General features: G+C 45.5%; 1 protein-coding gene across 7 annotated transcripts in view; it reads right to left on the bottom strand.

Annotated features, from left to right (window-relative positions):
• The window catches only part of Arid1b (AT-rich interaction domain 1B), a 412,777-nt gene extending 408,475 nt beyond the window's left edge, over positions 1-4,302 (bottom strand). For all 7 annotated transcript variants that reach the window (XM_046456608.1, XM_046456610.1, XM_046456613.1 and 4 more), the window contains exon 1: positions 2,527-4,302. In XM_046456608.1, coding sequence (XP_046312564.1) covers positions 2,527-4,287 — 1,761 coding nt within the window. In that variant the 5' untranslated portion in view covers positions 4,288-4,302. The remainder of the gene's footprint in view (positions 1-2,526) is intronic.
• Between the last annotated feature and the right edge of the window lie 15,863 nt (positions 4,303-20,165).

Raw genomic sequence — 20,165 nt, 5'->3', positions numbered from 1 at the left:
TTTAATACTTTCGACAAATGACTGTTTCTAATAATTATCATATAACAAATACTAAATAACACTAACCTTCCAAAAAGAAAAGGGGGGGAATATGAAAAAGACATTCCACATGTTATTAGTTAGGTACCAAAAAGAATCTGTGAATCGAGGTCGTATGTTCTGTCGTTTTCCCCCTCAAAGATAAAAAGCTATTCCCAAGGATCACACTGAGGACAAAATGGACTCACTCTCATTAAAAGAAATCAAAATATTTAAAATGATTGGTATCATTAAAAAATAATACTTTAAAGTAACATGGACCTAAATATGCCTCTAACTTCATTTGTTTGTAGTTTACAAAGATGACAATTTTAGACAACCCCTTTAAAAACAAGCTGACAAAGCAAATCTTTTAAAAATTAATTACATGGGTTTATTTATATTTCTCTTTAATATTTGTACTTGTATGAATCAAAAATAAAAACTGAAATCACAATATTTTCATCAAGAATAGGAAACACTACCATTAAAAGGAAAACTCCATTAACCAAAGATGTTAAACCAACATTCACATGATGATTTCTTAAATTTAGGCCTTTCCTGGCTCTAACAATTCTTTCCTCTAATATACTATTATTATTTAAATACACCTTCCTAAAACAAATGAGCTAACTAAAATCATATAAACCATCACTGTTATTCCCTTTTAACAGATTAGAATTTTTAAAGATTTCATAGCATTAAGATGTCTATGAAAGAAAGATTATTTGGAAGAAACACCCAATACAACTTGTCTATAATGCAGTTTAAATAATTCACTGTGTAAGCAGTTTAAATAATGCTAACCTATTTTGTCACCTAACAAAGTAATCAAAGAAAAAGATTCCTAAATTGTCCAAATCAAAAACAAATACAAAATGATTCCTAGCATTTCACAGGGATATCCATAGTTTCTATTTTAACTAATTGTCCACTGCAAAAATTATGGTTTTCTCATTTCGTTCTTTTTAAATACGCCAATTCAAAGTAAAACTCCTTATCCATAAGCGTCTTAAAACAGTCACAATTATTAAAACACAAATCACTAAAAAATGTGTAGCTTTAATCTTGTCATATTAAATACCACCAAAAGATGCTGCGTTTTGGGATGTTAAAATTTTTTGTTATATTATGAATGCTGATACACTCAAAAATTCTTTCACTGTTTAATTTGTAAAGAGCAGTCTTTTATAAATGCTTGGCAAATCCAAAAATTGGTACAATTTGTGGTTTAATTACTTTTTAGTGGTCCAATCTTCAGCCTACAAATAAAGTCCATGATACATAAAATGTCCATATTGTTAGATTGTCAAAGATCTGAGTTTTGTAAATGTTCAATACTGAACCCCAGCATAATGTTTTTCTGTATTTAATCCTCTTATTAATAACTATGATTCATAACAATTTAAGCTCTAAATAATATTCCACCTTCCATCTGCTTGTAATAGAGTTATTATTTGTGGCAAGAATTTTTGTGACTGTACTGCTCAGCACTTCTATTTACATCAGCAGTGCTAAATGCCCAATGGTGAGAGGGGAGCCAATCAGATGGCAGATTAGATGTCAACTCAGAGGCAGCTGTCTGGAGACTATTACAGCCAGTTTACCTCCACAATTCAAATTCCAAACCTTGCAAAGGAGATCAAGTCAGTCTTTAGGCTCAGCCTACCAGCAAGAAACAGCAAGAGTACAGGGCGCTTCCTAATAGCGTTGTAGGGCTTGGGTGACAGCAAAATAAAGAAAATCCAAATAAATACGATCCGAAAAGATCCATTTTCACAGGTCTAAACTCACTAGCTATACTGAATAAAACGTATGCCTAATCCATGATCAAAAATAAGTTCAATCGATCCGGAATGTGCTCCTTTAACACAGCCTCCCGGCTGAAGGTGACTCCTTGCAGGCAGCCCGAGAGCCCGATAATGGATTTCCCCGGCCGTGCTCGGGAGCCATCGACTGCTTCCCTCCACGCCGCTGCACACTGGCCTCATTCCTGCCAGCAAACGTTCAAACTCCACGCCCGCACCGAACGCTCTGGCCGGGCAGCCCCGCTGTCACAGGGCTCCCCTCTCTTGCCTGCCCTTACCTCGGAAGCCGAGGGCGACGCAGCGGCCGAAGGAGGGAGAAAGTTCTCCCTCTCGGCCCGGTCGGGGCACGCTGCCGGCGCTGCCAGCGCGGATCCGCTCGGTACCCCAGACCAGCCGCCCCGCTCGGCTCCCCCGCGGCGGGCCTGGGATGGTGGCCCGTCCCGGGGCCTGGGCTCGCCGAGGCGGTGAGGGTGCGGGTCCGCGCCCCGGCCCGCCCGGCGCGGCCCCGCGCGGCCCGGACAGCGCGGCGGGCGCGGGGCGCGCCGAGCCGGGCGGGAGGCGGCCGCGCGAGGAAATGGCCCTGGCGCCGCGCCCCCGCCGCCCCCGCGAGAGACGCGAAAAGTACCCGGCAAAGAAAGAAACTCGGGCTCCGGCGCGCGAGGCCCCGGGCGGAAGCAGGCCTGGCCGGCGCGGGGGTTACCTGGGATCTGCCCATGGTCGGTCCGGGGGTGCCGGGGCTCATCGCCGGGTGACTCCTTTGTTGCGCGGCCGCCCAGGCCGGGCTGGCAGCGGCGTACTGGGCGCCCAGGTCCTTGCCCAAGCCCATGCCCGCGGCCGCCTGCTGGCCGCCCGCCGCCGCCCCCGCCGCCGCCGCCGCCTGGGACTGGGGCTGCGACGGCGGCGGCGGCGGCGCGCTGGGGCTGCTGTAGTCGGGGTAGCTGCCGCCGTAGCTCCGCATCATGGGGCTGGGCGAGGTGAGCAGCTGGTTGAGGGTCGGGGTGGCCCCCGACGGGTGCTGGTTCTGCCCGGCGAAGCGCTGGAAGCCCCCCGCCGCCGCGCCGGCGGCCGCCTTGCTGAGGCTCGCGGCCCCGCTGCCCCCGGGGCCCATCATCATGCCGCCGCCCTGCTGCCGGGGGGAGCTCAGCACCCCGTACCCCGAGGACGAGCCCCCATAGCCGCCGCCGCCGCCTCCTGCTGCTGCTGCTGCCGCCGCGGCCGCCGCCGCCACAGCTCCCGCTCCTGCTGCTGCTGCTGCTGCTGCTCCTGCTCCTCCTCCTCCTCCTCCTCCTCCTCCTCCTCCGCTGCCTCCTCCTCCTCCGCCGCCGCCGCCGCCGCCGCCCGCGCCGGGCCGGCTGTAGCCCGGATAATGGTTGTACTGGCTGTTGGGGTACCCTTCGTGGGAGTTCTGCAGGGGGTCCATGCTGCTGGGGGCACCGGCGGCGGCTGAGGCGGAGTGCATCATCCCCATCCCGGGGCTTTGTTGTCCGCCATGTTGATCAAAGCAAGGCCCAGCGCGGCCGCCGGGGCCGCCGCTAGCAGAGGCAGCGCTGCCATAGTAATTATTAAACTCCGAGACGGCCGCCGGGCCGCCGCCGCCGCCGCCGCCGCCGCCCCCGGGCACGGCGACCGGCGGCTGCTGTGCGCCCAGGGCGCCCAGGCCCGGGTGCTCGTAGCGGCCTCCCGCCGGCTCCCCCATCTTGGGCGGCGCGTCGTCCTCGTCGCCCGGCTTGCTCAGCAGAGGCTGGCCCGGGGGGTCTGCCTGGCTGCCCGCGGCACTGTCCTTGGCGCCTCCATGTTGCGGCTGCTCCATGTCGGGGCCGGGCTGAGGCGCGCCGCCGCCCGTGCCGCCCAGGCTGTTGTTGTTGGAAATGGGATGTTGCTGCTGTTGTTGCTGCTGCTGCTGCTGCTGGAACTGGTTTAGCTGCTGCTGTAGTGCGTGGTGGTGGTGGAGGTGGTGGGCATGGTGGTGGTGGTGGTGGGCATGGTGGTGGTGGTGGTGCTGCTGGTGGGGCGGCGCGGCGGGGGCCTCGCCAACGGCTTTCAGTTTGTGGTTGGGGAGCAGCCCCGTCTCCATGGCCAAGCCCGGGCCCGACGAGGAGGAAGAGGAGGACGCCGCCGCCGCGGAGGAGGAGGAGGACAGCGCAGCGGCGCTTCCACCCTCCTTGAGAGCCGCCTCGGAGCCGCCGCTCTTGGCGCTGTTAGTGCTGGCGGCGGCGGCCGCGGCGCTCGCGCTATGGGCCATGTTCAGTTCGTGACGGGGGTGCAGGGGATGGTGGTGTACACTGTTCAGGCCGCCGCCGCCGTCGCCGCCGCCCCCCAGCATGGGTCCCGGAGCCGCCGCCGCGCCGCGCGCCCCCGCCTCCAGGTCCCGGGCCCCGGGCGCCGGCCGCGGCCCGGGGGGCGCCCGCCGCTCACCGCTGCCCGCCCGTGCCGCCGCCGCCGCTGCTGCCCGCGCGGCCATGATCGCCGCGGCGTGGCGCGGCCGGGCGGGGGGCGGGGGGAGACAATGCCCCCACTTTTTAGTCCGCGGCCCCTCCTGCGCGCATCCACGCGGCCCGCCGGGACGCCGCCGACCCCCTCCCCCTCTGCAGGCCCGCGGGAGCCGCGCGGGCACGCCTTACGGTCTGGGCCTGCTCCCGCTGTGTGCTTTCACGGTGAAAGTTTGGGGTTCAGGTTTAAATGAAACTTTTCTCTTTTCCTCCCTAACCCGGATATGGGTAAATACGCGGCCGCCCGAGCCTGCGGGCCCAGCGCGGCACGCGGGGAGCGAGCGAGCCACAACTATTATCCACTTCTCTCCGATTACTCCTGCGCACTCGCAAAACGCGGACTGGACTCGGCCCCGGGCGCCGCCGCCCGGCGCAGCCTCGCGGGGACCCACCGGCAGCCCGGGTCGGGCCGCGGCGGCGCTCGGGGCCGGCGGCGGGCGGCCGGGCTGCGCGCTGGCTCTCGCGGGTCTCCTGGCCGGCGGCGGCGGTGTTGGCGTTCGCGTCTGCGAGGAGCGAGACCCAGGCGGAAAAGGAGTCTGACGAGCAGACAAAAGAGCGAGAGGGGCTGGGGACAAAGTTCTCCGATGGCCTCGGAGGTTTCGAGCAGCCGGCAGAGAAAGAAAATATTTGGGCAGTCTGAGCAAAAGCACTGTCTCTCCCAGGAGTTATGTAATTTTCCCACAGCGTTGGCCTCCGTGCCTTGAGTTCGGGCCATCAGCTAATTCTCATAACTTCTTCCAATTGCAACGTTAGGGACGACTGTAAGTGAAGGTTAGCCGTGTTCCAAGAGCTCTATGCCCTGTACACAGCAGGAGCTCAATAAATGCTTAAGATTTGACTACAACTGTCCCATAGGTAATGTTTATATAACTCTTGTTAAAGAACCTGGAGTAGGTATGAAACTCAAAGTATTCCCAGAAGAGTATTTTTCTTACATTGCACTTCCATGTCCTCACAATGTGTAGAGTGGTGTGTCATGCACCCCACACTAACGTTTAACTGCTGGTGCCCTAATAGAGACAGCTATGTTTTATCTAATATCTTCATAAATCCACATGACCCTTTTCGTTATATTTCAGAGGTTAATATGTGCAATTAACCTCTTGATGTGAGTTCATTTCTAAATAAAACAAAATAGACATTATATTTAATAAATATAAGATCAGTAATGATAGTCAAATCTAATCCTAAACTAGATATACTCTATGCCTTGATCTCTAAAAAATAATCTGTTGTTTTATCACCATATAATGTTTTGACGTTTTTTATTAAGAATCTATCACTAGCAACATTTTGAAGATCTTTAATAGCAAGACTTGTTACATAAGCACTGGCTCAGTTGTACTTAGGTGGGCACCTTTGTCATTGAGAGAAAGCATTTGAGCTCCCAGAGGTCATGCTGACAGAAATAATACGTAAGATTTTAGTACAGGGTAGTTTTCCAAAATCATTTCATTCTTCAGCTTTTCATAGTTGATTGCAAGTACAGCGGTTGTTTGCTAGTTTAAGCTCCAATATGTTACACAACTAAAAAGAAAACGATAGATGGAAAAAGCTGTTGACTAATTGGTGGGGAGCGGGAATCAGGTGCACACCCAAGGGTCATTATAGAGTGTAGAAACAACAAATTGCAATTCTATGCAAACAACTGGAAAATGGGGTATATCATTTGTAAGAGAGAATAGCAGAACTGTAAGATGAATTCATGCCAAGTCATTCATCAGTTTTTGCCAGGAGAATACTACATCTTTGTTAGTATGTCTGTCTGACATTTTTTTCCTGAATTTTCTCTTTTTATATATTCATATACACACTGATTATACACGTTACACCACATAACTTGAATTTTTAAAGTTTTTCATATGCAAATATAAATATACGTGTTATGTGTGTCTATACATATATTCTAAAATCGATTACATATTTATATTTTAGACATTTATAGTCAAATTATATGCATATAATCATAAAAGTGCATTTTTTCAAATTGATAAATATATCAAAAGTCAATTCATACAAGGGTAGCCATGTGTTGCCACTTATTTTCATAACAAATCCTAAAAGGGAAAATGAGTCACCAAGTTCAGCTCTAGCCCTTTGCTTACAAATATTTTTTTCATATCAGAAAATGACAAAACTAAAAAAAAAAAAAGTATGTAAGTTGAAATCTCATTTAATTCTATTGCTTCAGCAAGTCAACTGGAAGATTGCAACCAAGAGGGAAAAAAAAGCCCCCACACAATGAAATCAGTCTGCTATAAAAGGGGACACATGCCAGTTTTTCTTCCCCAATGGCAGATGCCACACCCTAAAGCAGACAGAAGGCACTGCAGCCTGTAAGAAAAGCACAACACAAAGCCGGCAGGACTTGGTTTTGTCTTTTAAACCATGGAGAATGCTAAAATACCTTTTCTAATGCATCTTTGCTCAAGATAAATAGTGGACTCATATTTATCCAACTTTTCAAACACACCTCAGGAAAACAAAATAAAAGCCTCACAATTCATTTAAAAATCCAGGGCTTAATAAGCAAAACAGCAATTGTTAGGGGTCTGTTCCAAAGTGATGAAATAGGCTCATGTTTCACAAAAGGACAATTGGACAATTTCAAGTACAGTTTACAATCTCTACCATGTCTCTTGCCTCAGTTATACCACAGGGCAACTCAACCTTCTTTATGATGAAATAAGGTAACAAAATCATTGCATTTGTTTTTCTTAATGAGTTCCTTAATTTTACACCTCTTGCCTAAATTTCAAGCCACAATGACAACTTTAATAAGTGACTCTAACCACAAGGAAGCTTTGGAGGTGAGGGCTGAGAGCTGCCTATGGCCTGGGCCACTCTGCCTGCAGACCTCCCACCCACAGGACTCTCCCCAGGCCTTTTTTTAGCCAGAGGATTACCCCATTATTTTGTTAAACATTCCTTTTTGGTTACAAAAGATTTTCTTTTTCCTTTTTCTTCTTTTTTTTTTATTATATGAAAATATTAATATTCAAATACTGCTCCTTTTGAATAAGTTTTAGAGCGCTGAATAAAAGCCTCTTCAGCTTGCCCACTGAAAGATTGAGCCAGATGGTAGTTTAAGAATTCCACAGTTCTGTTCTTTTTGCTTCTTCGTGGCCCATCATAATGTTTGCTTTCAGATTAGTCCCTTCTACTGTTCTACTTATTTACTCGATGGCTGAAGTTATCACGATTCACTGCTCATCATATTTCTCAGTATTCTTTACGTAATTTGGAAGCAATTTAGAATAAAGCCCTGTCAAGGTTTTACAAATAAGAACTATTAAAGAATAAGGCTTTGGATACTTGCTTTCCTTTTAGATTTATGAGAAATGCGATGAATGGAGCTAATGGGATTTCCCTACTGATCTTGGTCAGGGACTTAAAAAAGCACTAAACAATTGTCCTTTTCACTTCTCCGATTTAGACATTAGCAGTGAATGATTGTGAGTCAGTGCAAGATACGAGATACAACATTTGATCGGAAACAACTATGCAAATTATCACGGGCCCCTAAGTTCAGAATTCAAAACAATTAGAAGGATTGGAAGGAAAAAGAAAAAAAACAAGCAAAAACTATTTTTAAATACAAGAACTAAGACAAAAGAGTAGCTCTATTACACTAAGAAAACTAGAGTGGGGGTAATAAAACACATGGGGATAAACTACATTTCATCATCAACAGATATACCTAGAGTCTACTTTGTCCCGTGTCCTGAGAATAAAATGATGAATATCACCTTGGTCCTGTCCTTAGTAGGGGAGATAAAGATGAACAATTGCACTGAAACACTGAGGTCTGCCCTCAAGGTCATGGAAGATTGGGCCAGTTTAGACTTGCCTCTCTAACCACACTTCCTGACCTGGGCCATCAGCAGACACCTGTCCCACAATCTGCATAGCTCTGGCTTGACTCCAGGGACCCACCATTGTTGAGCCTGGACTTCCAGAATATTGAATCAAATTCATAATCGGGCCCTAAACTTTCTCTCTGAAGCCCCTGGAAACAGTAACAGCAATAAAAACCAATGAAGAAACACCTTATTGCATTTTAAGGCATCATGCTTTTTATCTTATCATGGACTGTTCGTGTCGTGAATGATGTGTAATAAAGATTTTTTTATTACAGCCCAGTTATAACTTTTCTATAACTTTGAGACAAACGTGTTCAATGGCATTTCTTTTCCTTCATTCATTTTGCCATTGTTGAAAATCATTAGTGAGTGCCTTTCAATATTCTCTCCCTCATTGTTTCATAATCATCTATATGGCTGCTATCATCTATGACTTGCTACTTAGGTGAAGGCACTTTATAGATAACTCCACTCTAGTTCCTCAAAAATAAACACTTGGCTGGTAAACATATTTGAATAATATGTAATAACTACATATAGAAAAAAGTCATTTGGAGGTCTAATCACCTATATTTTTCTGGAAAGGTTTCAGTGACTTATCTGAGGGCCATCTGGGTCTTTCTCACAGATGAGATTAATTGCTTCATGGTACATGTAGACTTTGAAAATAAAACTATTTATCAAGCACAATAAATCCCAAGCAACTACAACTCATGTGCATTAATGTAGTACGTTCCTGATTTTTATTTCAGCCCACTTATATTCAATTGCTTTGTCCCTAATTCATTACAAGAGTCAATGGGAATCATCAAGGGTAAATTATTGACAGACATCTGATTGTTCTGATGAGGACCAAAGGACTTGGTTACATAGTTTCCTTATAGAAAATAACATCCTTTAATTGAGGAATTTGCTTATTATGCATTTTCCTAAAAGTGCCCAAGTAATTAAGTATAGAGACCTTTTTTCCTCACCTAACTTAAAGGAATGTTTCTCCCTGCAACATGTTAGTCTAAGACTTAAATTCAGCATCTTGTCTTTTCATCAGGTGACCCCTTTCTCCAGCTGTTCTTTCTGTGGTGCAGTGACCCTCTCAAAGACCATGAATGCTGAGAGATTTCCTTCCCTGAGCATAAGCCCCGCATCAGCCCTATGTGAGGCCCTGTGCCCATCACAGTGAACAGTAAAAAAATAACTTATCCCATCAAAGGTAATACTTGTTAAACATTCATCAAATGATCATACCAATCTACGTATAACTGCTCTGAAGAAGGACCCATGCTTCCACGAGGAAAATAACTGGAGAGTCTGACAGAGTCTGTGGCCCAAGGACAGGCTTCCCTCTGTCTCCCAGAATGTGACCTTGGCTAAACAAGAAATCAGTCAATCCATAAAAGAAGGGAAGAGGGTCCTGGACAGCAGGGGTCGGGGGTTGGGATTAGAGTAGTAGGACAGGTGAGTCTGGAGTATTGCCAAGTGGGGGCTGCTATGCTCTGCCTGGCAGCCCTGATGAAGTCATAGACTGTATCCAACAGCTTCAGAAAGAAACTGAAAGGTCTTAGAGGGAGCTTGATACCAGGTCAGGGCAGGAGCCCACTGACTGCTGGGGAATCAGCTCATTGGACCTGGAGCCAGAGTAATAGAAGCTAGATTGAAGGTCAGGTTCCAGGAGTCTAGGCTCAGGCTTCTGGGACCAAGGAGGCCTAGCCATACTCATTCAGATCAAATATATACTGAGGTTCCTACTATATTATGATATTAAGAAATAATAGGAGGTAGGCATAAGGCACATGCCTATTATCCCATCAATTCAGGAGGCCAAGGCAGGAGGATCCCAAGTTTGAGACCACCCTCAGCAATTTAGTGAGACCTATCTCAAAATATACTTTTTTTTAAAGGACTGGGGATAAAACCCCTGGGTTCATTCCCAAAAGAGAAAAGAAAGAAAGGAGATCCTAAAAGTTAGTTTATTTTAATGTTTGCATTCTGAAAAAACAATGTAGTTGGCCTCAAAAAATACAATGGGGGTGGCTGGGGTTGTGGCTCAGCAGTAGAGCGCTCGTATGGCACATGAGAGGTGCTAGGTTCGATCCTCAGCACCACATATAAATAAATAAAATAAAGGTATTGTGTCAACTACAACTAAAAATATTTTTAAAAAATTCAATGTAATACAAGTGTGCTTTTCAGCTCTTTAAGACATTGCGGGGGGGTTATGGGGACTGAACTCAGGAGCACTTGGCCACTGAGCCATATCCCCAGCCCTATTTTGTATTTTATTTAGAGACAGGGTCTCGCTGAGTTGCTTAGTGCCTCACCATTGCTGAGGCTGGCTTGAACTCTCAATTCTCTTGTGTTAGCCTCCCGAGAGGCTAGGATTACAGATGTGCACCATGGTGCCCAGCTCATAGACATTTATTTTTAAATTAAGTCATAGGGCCCTATAGGCAGTGTGGACTGGTAAGAGACCACAAGGTTAAAAACAAAAACTATGACAAACAGCTTTTAATTGAGTCATCATATCTTTAGGACTAGATGTACACCTTTACTTGGCAACAAAACCAAAGTCTAAATTCAGAGTTCTTTGTAAATGGCTCTCTTTATCACCTGTTACTGTCTGTTAGTCAGGCATTGTCTAAGTGAGAGAAAAGAGATGGTGGAGTTGGACAGAGTGGAAAGAATCAGGGGGATAAGTGAACTGACCCCAAAGGATTGGCCACTCAAGAATGTGCAGGTTGTGCGTTGCTCCAGGCCGAGGGTGGCGCTGGGGTTCAGCCTGAGCCTTGATTGCCACTCACTGAGCCCTGGCCCAAGACTGAGTCCTCTGGAGAACTGAGTCTGCTACTTTGCACAAAGGACTCTGGACACCGACAGTGGCCCTTCAAGGGAGAGATGGTGATGAGATGACAATGAAGGGCTTGGGATTAGATTAGATGAGGTAAGGGGAGGGAAGGATTGAGCTCTCAGCTCTTGCCTCTTTTTCCTCTCCTCCCCTTTCTGGCCCAAACCAATAAATGAAGCAGCTGGAAAGTCCAGCTTTTATCCCCCACCATCCGTTCTGTTCCACCCTATCCCTCTCTCCTTCCCAATTTTCTCCACCCAGGCCCCACTGCTCTGAGGAGCCAACTTTTAGACCTAAAGGAAACTTAAGGTCTAGGAAGCTGAGGGCAATCCTCAAATCCGTACAATGAGAGTCTTCTCTATCTTATATAGGGATCTGTGAGACTGAGAAATTGTGTTACTTTGCCTTCTGTTACTATAGCAAAATACCTGAGATAATAGCCTTATAAACAGAAAAAAGGTTTATTTTGGCTCAGAGCTTTGGAGTGTGAGTCTATGATTGACTGGCCTCTTTGCTTTGGGTTCAGTGGTGAGGCAGCACAGCATGCTGAGAGCTTGTGGGAGAGCCAAACTGCTTGTCTCATGACCAGAAAGCAAAACAAGAGAAAGGAGGACCAATACCCTTAAAGGGCACATCCATAGGCCCCACCTCTCAAAATTTCTACCACCTCAGAGCCACTGTTCCAGTGCCACACTGGGGACAAAGCTTTTAACACATGGGCCTTGGGGCACAGGCCAGACCTAAAGTACAGCAGAGATGCTCCATGGAAAACCCTTTCAAAACAAATGAACAATGCGTCAGACACCCAACCATGAGTTACTAACCAGTCCCCCTTTTCTGGGCCACCTGCCTCAAAGCACCATTGGTGTCACTGATAGAAACAATGCTCTGCAGTGTCACTACTTGTCTGCCCTGCTTCTTCCCATTTGCCAGAGGCCAGAGATCTCATTTGCAGTCCCTCACAGGAGGCACGAGAAGAAAGCAGTAGCCTGGGCTGGGCAGTGACTCTGCCTGGGCAGTGTCCTCGCTGTGCATCAGGCCTGGGCTTGCTGCCATCTTTCCACAGGTGTGAATCCTTAGGGCAAGCCACCTTGCATCTGTGGAGGAACGAAACAAGAGGCCAGTTGGGAACTGGTACCCAGCCTGTGCTGCTGGGGCACGCAGCACTTTCTTCTCACCCACTCTCTGTTCAGGGATAGTGCCAGTCAGAAATAGCTGTGTTTACTCAATGCACCAAGCCCTGGGAGGCTGCGGTAGGCTTTGTAACTATTACTACTTCACATTTACTGAGTTTGATCCTATGTCCAGCACTTGGCACACAGAGGGCAGAGAAGGAGGTGCCAAATTCAGTATCTATTTTTTAGTAACAGAAGTCCCAATTTTTTTTTTAGAGAGAGAGAGAATTTTAATATTTATTTTTTAGTTTTCGGCAGACACAACATCTTTGTTTGTATGTGATGCTGAGGATCGAACCCGGGCCGCACGCATGCCAGGAGAGCGCACTACCGCTTGAGCCACATCCCCAGCCCCAAGAAGTCCCAATGTTTAGCTGAGCATATGACCATCTATTGAAAAAAGAAAACAAGACCACATTACCCAGATCTATTTGAAGGTGGGACTGCCCAGGCTCTTAAGGTGTTCTTAGGGCAGCTCAGTTATTCTTCTTTCAGACTTCATTTTGAGAGCAAGAAACAAACTTCTATCTTGTTTTAGCTATGACTTGGTGGGGGGGGGGGGGCTTTTATTTTCCTCCTTTTTCTTGTTTTGTTCTTTTCTCAGTAGGAGAACAAATCTAACCCTAACTGACACCCTTATCAGTTATGGTTTCTCATTTGATTCTCACAACACCCTCAAGCCATTCCTTCCTCCCATACAAAACAAGAGCAGTGGCAGTGCCTACATCACTGGGTGCTGGGGACTGGAGAGAAGAACTCCCACATCACTCTGAGGACAGTGCCTGGCGCACCATAAGTATTTGGTCACTAGTCTTTATCTTATTGAGGACCTTCCATCTCTCTAGCTGGATTGTCAATTCGTCAGGGACAAAATCCACATCTCCAATCTCTCTTGTATCTTCCCCTACACTTAGAACCATCCTGACCCTACAGCAGGCTCTTATCACTTCATTGCCAGGAGAACTTCGGGACTGAGCACAAACATGCAAATAAAATTATTGGAAGCATTTTCAAGTTGTTTCCTTCAATGCAGAGAATGGGTGTAGTTTCTCAACAATGGCTTCCTATGTGACTGACCGCTCATTTAAAATGAAGGCAGGATTCCTGACTCGATTTTTTTCATTTGCTTAAAAGATACAAGAAATTTTTCTTAAAAGGGGAGGCCAATCTCTTATGGTGATAGATAGGCCAAGCTGTGTTCAGAGGGCTACTGCTGTCAGAAAACAACTCTGATTTCCCATCTTCCTGTCTAGATGTCATCACTCCGGTTGGCTAAAGAAGAATCCTATGGTCATGAGATTTGTACCTGTAGAGAGCATGTGCTTTAAACATGCTCAGTGGTTGGCACTTCACAGTAAGTCCTGGTCTACCCGAGTTCACGTGGCACTTGTTTATCAACAACATAATTCTTAGTGCCAACCATACAAAGTTGGTTTTATATTGACCCCAAGAGAAACAATGCAAAATAATCACCCTTTCCCAAAGCATAGTAAAACTCCTGTGGTTTTTAAAACCAGAGCAACAACACATGTAAAAAAGCCCATGGGTTATTTTAAGTGAACTTATTTTTTAATTTCATTCACTTTTCACCATATGCTGTTTGTTTTTTATATCCTACATAGGCTGAAAAGTGAAAATAGACCAGGCCACTGTGTTTCATTTTGGGCACATCATTTCAAGGATGACATACATAAACTCCGGGAAGTTCAAAAAAAAAACAAAGATGATTTTTTAAAAGACTTTTATGTATAACTTAAGAAATAATATTTTTAAAGCTCTATATATTCCTTAACCAAGCAAACTGCTTCCCACTGATTCAAGAAAGTTTTACCACCAAGGGCTTCATGATCTGTAGACAGAAGTAGATTTGCATTCCCTCCCAGCTCTACATTTATAGGCTGGGGCAAGTTTTGGCAACTTACTTGACTTTGTTGTATACATGAAACATATGAAACACTAAATACACTGTCTACTCCATATGATTTGGAAGGGGGTAAGAATTCAATGAGAGACTATAAGGCACTTAACACATTTCCTGGAGTTAAATGGGTAAGGAGGGGCATGTACATGTGTTTTATTTTTTAATTTTTTTAAAGAGAGAGAGAGATAATTTTTTTAATATTTATTTTTCAGTTTTCGGTGGACACAACATCTTTATTTTATTTTTATGTGGTGCTGAGGATCGAACCCAGCACCCAGCGCATGCCAGGCGAGCGCGTTACCGTTTGAACCACATCCCCAGTCCCATGTGTTTTAATTTCTAAATATAATAGCTGTCTGTCATGTGATTTCAGGAAACCAGGCACATTCTACTCAACCCCAAATATTTCTCCTATGTGATTAAAATTTCTCCATTAAAGATTTATGAATGTATCCCTTTCTCCAAAAGGTTTGCACTTTGTCAAAATAAAACTTTGCTTTGGAAAAGTAACACTTTGAATGTAATCAGTTATTCAGACCTTAGTATGAATATATTTCAGATCCATTCCCAAAAGCCTGATTTGATGCTGCAGAAGAGGAGGAAACAGAAGATGTAGGTACTGGAGAAAAGAGGAGATGATGCAGGAGTGACCGTAGTGACTAGGGAGGAACAAATTCTATTCACTGAACAACATCCCCTCAAAAACAGCCCTACACATTCATGGACTGAAGGTATAAAAAGGAACATCTACCTAAATATGGCAAACCCATTCCTAAAGACTGGGGTCCCAGGGTTTGTAAATTGCTAACCATATTGCAACTGAGCCTTGAAAGATGAAGATGGACACTGAGGGAATGTGGGGACTCCTTTCCAGACAGGCCCAAGATAATTCTATGGATCTTGGTTACAGAGAACAGGAGTGGTGTACAGCATGTTTTCCTCCCAGTGACAAGTGCTGTGAATCCTCTATGCTCCAGAAGAATGCTAGTACAATGGCAGAGGAAAGGGTACTGAAGGCCCCAGTCCTCCTGAGCCCATCCCCTGCTGCTCAGGACTCCACAGGTCCCTATGATTGACAAGGATTGGAGGGTGCTGGAGATTAAGAATTTACCTCCCCCAGAGGGGTGCCACAGAGAAGAGGAGGGGGGAGAATGGGGAAGAGGAAGGAAGGGGAAGCTAGAATTAATAGACAACCAACACTGTTACTAAAAACTTCAAGTCTCAAAAAAAAAAAAAAAAACCCACACACAATGTTGCAATTCATAAATTATCCTTTGATACATTTATCCTTAAGTAGTCTACACTGGTCATTGTGAGATAATTCATGGAAGTCATAGAAACCTAGGCTCAAGGTTAAAACTGTAAAACATGAATAGGGTACGAGCCTTCCTAATTAATAACCTTTTTGCTGACCCTCCATGGGCAAATCCCTTGGATGACTGGTGCACCTGCCTCCATTTTATTTCATAATCCCAGCCAAATTCTGATTTCTAACCTCATCTGGCCACTGGGAAATTTCCGTCTATGATTTCTGGCGTCCTTCTTTCTTCCAGGAAAACCCCATTCTCTTTCAGCAGCTTCCAGCTGCTTCACTTCTGCGGGAAACATATACCGACATGAGAAGCAAGGTGTGCCGTAAGCGTCGTTCCACTCCTACTGAGTATCCCTCGAAGGGCACCCATCGTGGGGTGGGATGCCTTTTTAGATGGACTGAGCCCTTCAAAGTGCCAAATATGGATGAAGGGATTTGGGTGGGTTACAGGGACCTCTGACAGTCTTTGACCCAAATGAACACCAGCCGGCAGAGCCTTCTGCATGGACCCCTTGGGCCCATGATGGCTCTTTTGAGTCTAAACTTATTTTTCTCTCTCCACGACTTCCCTGAGACCATTCTTGCCGGAAGCCCCTTTGACACTGGCCCTTTTCACCTCACTAACTTTCCTCAAGCCACCTGCCCTGCAGACAGATCTTGCTCCTTTTATCTCAAGGTCACTTCCCTGGGGCCATCTGGCTCCCCACCACGGGGCTCCTTGGTACAGCCATTCTCCTCTGCCCTGATCCACTGTAACTGGTTCATCTCTGGGCGCCTCTGTTCACGTCATTCCCCTGAATATCTAGCTACTTCTTCCAAAGTCGGACTCATGGGGCCTGGGGCTGTAGCTCAGTGATGGAGCACTTCCTAGAACATGTGAGGCCCTGGGTTCGATCCTCAGCACCACATAAAAATAAATGAATAAAATAAAGGCATTGTGTCCATCTACAACTAAAAAATAAAAAAAAAAAAAAAGCCTGACTCATGACTCAACTTCTCTGAGAAGTGGTCTCTGAAGCATTCACTTCTAATTCTTTGCCCCACTAGACTCTCATCTACCTTTCTACTTTTTTCCCCCCAAAGCTGATGATCAGAGCCAAGGCCTTTATTTGCCAGGCAAGAGCTCTACCATTGAGCGACACACCCAGAATACTCCTCTCAGCCCAAATATCACCCCCTTTCTGAAGCCTTCGGATCATAGTTCCCATTCCTCCAGTGAAATATGAAACCACCTATGGATACCACTATTTTAACCCTCATATATTGTGTTGTAAATATTTGTGAGAGGTTTTGACCCTGCCCCAAGAATGAGTACTCCAGGAGGGAACCCAGTGTTTTTGTTTTTCCAGAGCCTAACACAGGGCCTGGCCCTCCCATGAGTGACTGACCCCTGAAGCCAGTCAGAGAGATAACCTGGCAAGGGCCCTCCCCAAGCTTTGTACCAATGTGACTGGGGTGTTTGAGCTTCTCTGACAGTTTCGGAGCCACCACAGGTACCCTATTGTTGGCCAAAGTCTGGTCCTTGTCCCTGATGCCAATCCAATAATGAGGACACAGTTTTGAGAAAAAGGAAAAAGAAGGTTTATTGCTTTGCTAGCAAAGGAGAAACACAGAGGACTCCTGTGGTTCTTCTCACCAGCAGGAACAAGGGACATTTATAGAGGTGATTCAAAAGCTACACTCCACGTGTTCTCTGTTGGAGTCATAATTCATTTGTGGGAGATGGTCATTTCTGAGATCTTCTGGAACCATCCCCAAAGTCTGGATGACTTCGTTCCTACAGTGGGTGAGTACTCAAGGAAAGATAAATCTGCCTAAAGTGGGGAATAAAGGTAATCCTGTTTCCCCTGAGATTATGGGGGAGTAGGGAGAGAGGAAGAGAAAGAAACATGCCCATTTTAAAAATAAGTTGAAGTAGCAGAGCAGCAAGGGCTATATTCAAAGCATAAAATGGACGCTGTTATACTATGCGTAAGAATGTGTCCATTATTCTAAGAAAATTGAGCAGAATCCTCATATCACAACATGGGTAGTGATTTTGGAAAGTGAACTTCTAGAGCTTTAGTTTGCAAGATATATGCCAGCCACTCAGCCCATCTGAACACACCTCATGGTGCTCTGAGCAGGGGTGGGATCATGAGCTAACGGCGGCCACCCTCCCACAGTAGGGTGCTGCACCAGCACCCTGCTCCCCAGTACAGAGCCTCCTCCATATTTCTGCCACACAAAATGTGGGATTTTTGCCTTGGGTTATTCTGGAAGAAAAGTCCTCACCTCCCTTGAATGGGGGTTAAAAACCAGAAGCAGCAATCACAGATTGCTTCAATAATTTCTAGACATGAATAATGTCTGGAACAACACAAGGGCCACAGATTTTTGTGAAGAGGAGCACACCTGTCACTTCTGGCTGGAATGCAGTAGACACAGGGGCCATCCTACATGCAGGGTTTTGTTTAATGAAAACACACCACTGGAAAAGCTTTCTCACTGTCCTGCCAAAGCACCCAAAGTTATTAAAATTACTAGATGTAGATAGTAGATATTTCTTCACATTACTGAGAAACAAAATTATTAGCATGGTTGATCTAAAAATAGGTCATTGCAGCTGAACTGAGATGCATTTTCCAGATGCTTTGGTTTAACATCTAATTTTTTTTTTCATACAAATATAAAATGCCACTATGGGACATGCAGTCTTGGCATCATACTAGTTTATCAGGATCTAATATGATTTTTTAAAGTTTTAAATTTAAAAGTTTCATGGAAAAATGTACAGGTGGCTTTCAGTTGAAAATTCCTCAGTGACACCGGATATGGTGGTGGGCACCTCTAGTTCCAGCTCCTCTGAGGCTGAGGCAGGAGGATCCCTTGAGTGCATAAGTTCAAGACTAGCCTGGGCAACATACAAGATCTCATCTCCAACAAATGAATAAATGAATAACCCACAGTGCTGTTGCTAAAGTTCAGTGGCCGGATACTGGAGACGAACTTGAGCTCTCTTCAGAGCAGAGCATCTGGGGTTCCAGCACACTCAGGAATCCATGTTGTTATTGTTCTAATTAGAAGTCAGAGAACCCACTGTGTGTTCAGAAAAACACTTGATACAGCCAGGTGAGGTGGCACACACCTGTATGTAATCCTAACAACCTGGGAGACTGAGGCAGGAGGATCACAAGCTTGAGGCCAGTCTAGGCAACTTAGAGAACTCTGTGTCAAAATGAAAAAAATACAAAGGAATGTAGCTCAGTAGTAGAAAACCTACCTTTTACATGTGAGGTCCTGGGTTGAATCACCAGCACTGCAACCTACACATACAAAGACATTATGCCTTCTCTGGTAGTTGAATAAATCATTGTTAAAAGATCTGAATACCAAATGAAATAGAATCAACACTTACTAAACACTGTATTGACACTTATTAAAAATGAGGTTCAGGGATGGGGTTGTGTGAGGCACTGGGTTTGATCCTCAGCACCACATAAAAATAAACAAACAAAATAAAGATATTGTGTCCATACAACTAAAAAAATATTTTTTAAAAAAATGAGGTTCATTGAAAATATCCTGGGCCACACCTCCTCATACCTGAGCCACTCTGGTCAAGACCTCTGTAACTCTCATGGTTGTTTTTGGTCTTAGTTTGCTAATTGTATTTCACACAGATCTTTAAAGATTCTTTCCACCACATCCTGCATGTCACAGGTAATATCTGTGAGGTGGCAACCAGAGGGCTGCTCTAGGTGAGACCATGGACGGGGACATGTTCTGTGGAGTCCAGGAAGTCAACCTGGTGTTAGGGGACCCAGGGACTGGAGGGTGGCTCAGGGGCCAGAATGACCCCAGAAAGGAGAGAAGTCCACCTGTTGTCAGGACCCAGGACATCAATCAGGACTTTAATTTCCTTATCTTTCTTATCTATAGCAGCCAAATCCATCAAATCCAAAATGCTTCAGGCATGAAGATACCGTAACTAAGCCTGCATGACTAAATATAAAATGGTCTGGGCTAAGAGGATGTTTTTTTTTTTTTTTTTTTTTAAGACCAAAGGAAAGAACGGAGGAACAAGGACCATTCAAATAATAAAGCATTGCTTAGTGGGAGTTTTTATAAAAGTACAACTTGCCTTACATTAGACTTCAAATTTACAACCTTTCTGCCAAGCTGGCTACAGTCCAGAAGTTTAACACCCTCTGTTGGCGAGGCTGTGGGGAACAGGCATCTCAGGTGTTGCTAGGAAGAGTGAAAAATGGATCAACTCTTTTGGAGAGATTTGATAATAACTAACAAAATTATCAGTGAACGTGCCCTTTGACCCAGACACTGTGCTTCTAAGTTTTCATCCTGCTATCTCTCGTAAAAGTACAAAATATCATGTGTCCCATCCCAGGCCATGTCTTGTGACATTGTAACAGCAGATTAGGAACAACCCGTAAAGTGTTTAGCAGTAGAGATCTTATTCCAAACAACTATGAGACGCCACCCATTAAAGTAATATGTGTCCACAAAACAGAACAAAGATTCCTGCTTTATAGAAAAAATTTCTACAGGGTGGAGACATATAAGATATTCCAAGTCGAGAGAGAGAGAGAGAGAGAGAGAGAGAGAGAGAGAATGGAAGGGTGATTCTCTGTTGGTGGTGATTATCTCTAGAGGGTGGAAAAGAATGAAATGGAGAGACCTATAGAATCCAGACTTTCCACATACCTCTCTATGTGATTTTTTAAAAATCAAATACAT

Source organism: Marmota monax, unplaced genomic scaffold, assembly GCF_021218885.2.
Source record: "Marmota monax isolate L192 unplaced genomic scaffold, Marmota_monax_Labrador192_F-V1.1 WCK01_AAM20220418_F8-fsc00164, whole genome shotgun sequence".
Taxonomy (NCBI): Eukaryota; Metazoa; Chordata; class Mammalia; order Rodentia; family Sciuridae; genus Marmota; species Marmota monax.
The sequence above is the reverse complement of the archived record's forward strand: the minus strand, read 5'-3'. Positions and strand labels throughout refer to the sequence as shown.